This window comes from Atta colombica, unplaced genomic scaffold (assembly GCF_001594045.1).
Source record: "Atta colombica isolate Treedump-2 unplaced genomic scaffold, Acol1.0 scaffold107, whole genome shotgun sequence".
NCBI classification, from domain to species: domain Eukaryota; kingdom Metazoa; phylum Arthropoda; class Insecta; order Hymenoptera; family Formicidae; genus Atta; species Atta colombica.
Window position 1 is genome coordinate 3,314,277 of NW_017259192.1, and position 4,809 is coordinate 3,319,085.

General features: G+C 24.6%; 1 protein-coding gene across 1 annotated transcript; it reads left to right on the forward strand.

Annotated features, from left to right (window-relative positions):
- Window positions 1-596: 596 nt before the first annotated feature.
- LOC108692358 (trans-Golgi network integral membrane protein 2-like) lies at window positions 597-3,176 on the forward strand. The gene is made up of 4 exons (XM_018200579.1): window positions 597-2,029; window positions 2,594-2,626; window positions 2,707-2,870; window positions 2,952-3,176. Exons 1-4 carry the CDS (start codon window positions 847-849, stop codon window positions 3,099-3,101), a joined length of 1,530 nt encoding a protein of 509 aa, XP_018056068.1. The 5' UTR covers window positions 597-846; the 3' UTR covers window positions 3,102-3,176.
- Window positions 3,177-4,809: the final 1,633 nt, after the last annotated feature.

The following is a 4,809-nucleotide window of genomic DNA, read 5'->3' on the forward strand; positions in this document are numbered from 1 at the left end:
GCCGGGTATTAATGGCATTTTTTTTTTATTTTTGTGAATAACAGTATGGATCTCTGATTATTAAGAAAAATTGTTATAAATCAGCAATCGAGAATAAATTTACTACATCGATAACAAATGAACGAAAGAATTCAGAGATATTTGAAGAGCGATCGATTGTTGGTGTTAAAGCTTGAGCATTCATATATTTAACAATTTTAATGTGTTACTGCAAATTATTAATAAATATTACACAATTTAAGTTAACCAAGAACAACTAAAATTGTATTAGTAAAATTTTTTAATCTTTTATAATTTTATACAATTTATAAGATAATTATACATTACAAATGATGAAATAATTGTGTAAAATAACATAATTAAATACAATATTAAATTTAAATTAATTCATTAATGGCATTTTACTGAGTGAAAATAATAATACTTTAATTGTTGCATTATTGTTATAATAGTTCAGAATTTATTCACTGTTGGTAACTTTATGTCTGTTGAAATGGTATGTTAAAATAGTTGAAATCTTTTAGATGGCGCAATTGTCATGTGTCGACGATAGAATTGAACACGGCATACATGAACATTAAATATTAAGTGTTCTACTGTCCAGCAAATGTAGGAAAATTGAATTGGAGAGGTTATGGTAGATGAACATAACTTATGCAAGGTATTGCATTTTTAAAACTAATTGTGCGAGTGAGAATATTCAAGATTTAAAAAAAAATGATCGGTTTCCAGAAGGATTAAAGTAAACAAAACAAAATTATGTTCATTAACCGATAGAGCGACAGTGTATTTACTAGTCCGTACGATAGAGGCTGAAAAATCATTTCTGAACAAAAAAAGAAAATAATGGAAAACCGTTACACCAATTTATTTCGTGTCATCTTAATACTAAACTGCCTTGTCCTATTTCTTTCTTTTACGGGAGTGAGAAGCGCACCAGTGGCATTGACAATGAGTATCATAGACGTTATGAAAAATGACTCGAAAATATGCTCGACATCTAACTTTTTATATGATTCAAAGTATACAAAACCTTGTGGATCCATTGAATATCCCATTGATCCTTGGAAATACTTTAATTCATCAACTTTAAATAATTTTCTGTGTTTAGGAGTTTACGATACAGCATATAAGATTTGTCAATATTCTAATCAGTCACATCCCTTTCCTTTCAATAATACAGCAACATTTGATTCGCACGTGGAGAAATATCTTAATAAAAAGAAACAAGAAGATGTTTGCACCAGTCTACAGGGATTTACACTACTGTATAATAAAATAGAGTCACTTTGGAAATCATTGGTCGAAAGTCTTAAGATACCTCATATATGTGGCAAAATATGTTTTGATTTTCATGATAAGTTTCAACCACTGTGCGCAGTATTAGCTTTGATTAAAAACATTGATGATAATATGATAAAAAATGTAAAAGAAGTAGAAACAAAACATGATCTTGTGACATCTGATAAACCGCATGTAAGTCAGTCCAAGGACGAAGTAATGGATAATATTAAAACAACATCAGTTGAATCTAAAAAAACAGAAACAAAAGAAATTAAAGAAAGGGAGCAAATTGTAGATTCTAATAGTAAAAAAGGTAACGCAAATATACCTGATGACGTACCATTTACATATATAAAATCCAACGAAGAAAAAACAAAATTTGCTACTGAAAAAGAGAATACCCAAAATAATAACCAGAAAAAAATAAATAATACTTCAGAAACACAAGCTCATAAATCAGCATCTGCAATATTTAAAGAAAATAAAGAGTATAATATTGATACTGAACTTGATACCAATGCTGAAGTTCCAAAACCTATAAAAAATATTTCTCCAAATAGCAATTCACAAGCTCCATCAGTAAATAAAGCTATAAATAATATAAATAAAAACGTAGAAGAAAATGCACAGAAATCTAATAAGGAGCAAAATGTTGATGAATTAAAACCTAGTACATTATCCGAAAATACGCAAGATCATTATGATGCTCCAAATCCAGAAGAAAATATGGAAAATGATATAGATGGTATTAATATTTTTAATACATATTCTTATAATGTATTGTCAATGTTTATAAATGTGTATTTGTCCATCTAATTTATTCTTTAAAATATATGCAAATGTTTGAATAAATATAATAAAAATAAATTGGATTTTTGCATTTTTATTCAAAATTTTATATTTTATATTACCTTTTTATATAAAAAATTAAGAATATAAATTGTGTTCATATTGCATAAAATATTTCTATGTGTGTATATAGAGAAAAATAACATATACAGGTATATATAGTATTATAAAAATACGAAATTATAAAAATATTATATGCATGTTAAATTATATACATTATATGTTTCTCAGGGAAAAATGTTTTATAGTTATATAAAATTATATATAATTATTTATAATTACATAATTTTATATTATTATACATAAAACTTTTTCCCGAGTTAATATATATAAAACACATTTTAAATTATTTATAAATTTATAAACAATGCGTATATATTTATTATCTATATATTTATTTTTTTATGTATATACATATATATAAATAAATAAATGAACGTTATGTATGCGTAATTTTCAGATGTAGATGACACAATTCAACATCCAGATACAGGTGAGAAATGTTTTTTGTATTATATATAATTAATTCTATTATGTAATTATATGCTTACATATATATTTGTTTTCTGAAAGGAAATCAAAATGAAAATGTGCAAGAAATCATTGAACAGAAGAATAATGATAGATTAACGGAATACTCTACTATGGGAACGGAAGATTCTCATTTTTTTACTTATTTTACTGTGATTACTTTGGCTTGTCTTGCTGGGTACATAGGTTATCATAATAAACAAAAGGTCAGTTTAATTCTTTAAGGTCAGTTTATGTCTTTTTATTTGACATTTATGGTTTTTTTATATAGAAAGTTTTTTTTTCAGATATTTGCTATTGTATTAGAGGGTCGAAGATCAAGAAGTAATCGTGGTAGACGACGACCAAGTACGGCAAGCTACCGAAAACTGGATTGTACACTTGAAGAAGCTGTTACCTCGCAATGTAATGCTAATGTTACTCATGTCATATATTAATGCGAATAGAGTATCATAAATTTTATAATATCTGTATTATAGCATAACAAGTGTAATATATTTTGTATTTAAGCATATATTTTCAGCATATTATTTAATTTTCTAAAAATTTTATATTTTAGCATCGAAGCGATTTGTCATAGTAAAAATTATGAATAACGATACATATGATAAAACGTTTAATATTATATTTTTATTAGAATTTAATTATATTTTTAATTTACGTATACCGAGTTAAGCATATGATTTACAATATAAAAAACTTATTACAGTGAATAAACTAGTAAACGAAAATTACTAGCAAATTTACATTAATTGTGTCTGCATTAAGCTCATGTTGAGAGAGAGCCTATTGACATAACGAGACAGAAAATTAGCGAACAAAAACATAGAGTTTTTCTGCCATTAATCTATATGAAAGTTTGTTAAAATTAGCTTGATTTTTATTATTAATTTTTATTATTGATTTTTATTATTAATTTCATATATTTTGCTATCATATTTTATTGATGAAATTTGCTATATTTCTGTCAATATATATTGTCAACATTATTACATATATATGTGTGATCTGTAACACTTCTGCCGTCAAAATTTTTAGCAGACACTTGTAAAATTTGTTCTCAATATATTTGATTGCACTAAAAAAAAAGCATTGAAAAATTCAAAAAAATTTTTAATTTTCATAGATTTACAATTATCAAGTAAAACATATTTAATAATTAATGATGTCTAATATGTTACATTTTTTCGTTTTTGTTTTTTCTTTTAATGAAGTTATTGTGTTATTTATGGAAATTTATATTAAGTACACTGCATATAAAACTAAAAACTATGTATGTTATATATATTTCGAATTTAACAATTCAAAAAAAACATACGACATTATGACTGAAAACTAAACATGACGTTTATCATTGATATAAATCTTAGTATTCAGACAATTTATCGATTATAATTGTTAATTAATTTATGATATATAGAAAGTTAAAGATAGCTTGATTTTTATCATTAATTTAATATAATCATTTGACGTAATACATGACTTCTTACATATATTTAGATTTTATTTTATTTAGTATTATATATATGTTACACATTGTGTCGGAATTAAAAAAATTATAAATTAATCTAATTGTTTTATGTTACTTATTTTATTGTCAATTCTCATCAATTCTTTAATATATGAAGCGAAATTTCATGAAGTTTTACGATAAATTTCCTTAAATTTTTCATCAATTTTAGATGCTTGAATGCGATACAGATAATTAAAAAGAAATATCAGTAATACACTATAACAATAAGTGATTACGCTTGTGAAAACGCATGCATGTCGCCGAAAAATTTATTGGTACGTTATTTCACCTTCCATAACATCTGAAAACAAAATAATATGCGAGTTTTCTTTGTCAAATTGTCTTCGTTTTGATGTTTCTCAGTATCACTAGAATTGTATTATGTTTTCTTTTACAAACACCTTTTATTATATTCTTATTAATTATCTGTTTTAGTTATTAAACGCACATTTAAGTGAGACATTTAAGTGAGACATTTGAGTTGATTTTAATGTAACTTTTGTATACACAGCTTTAAACCGCAGATTTTTACAATCACTTTTTCAGCATTGTCTTTTTGTCATTGAATCATAATCTATATATAGATTTACAATATCCTTTCTTATTTTTATATATATATATATTTTTTTTTT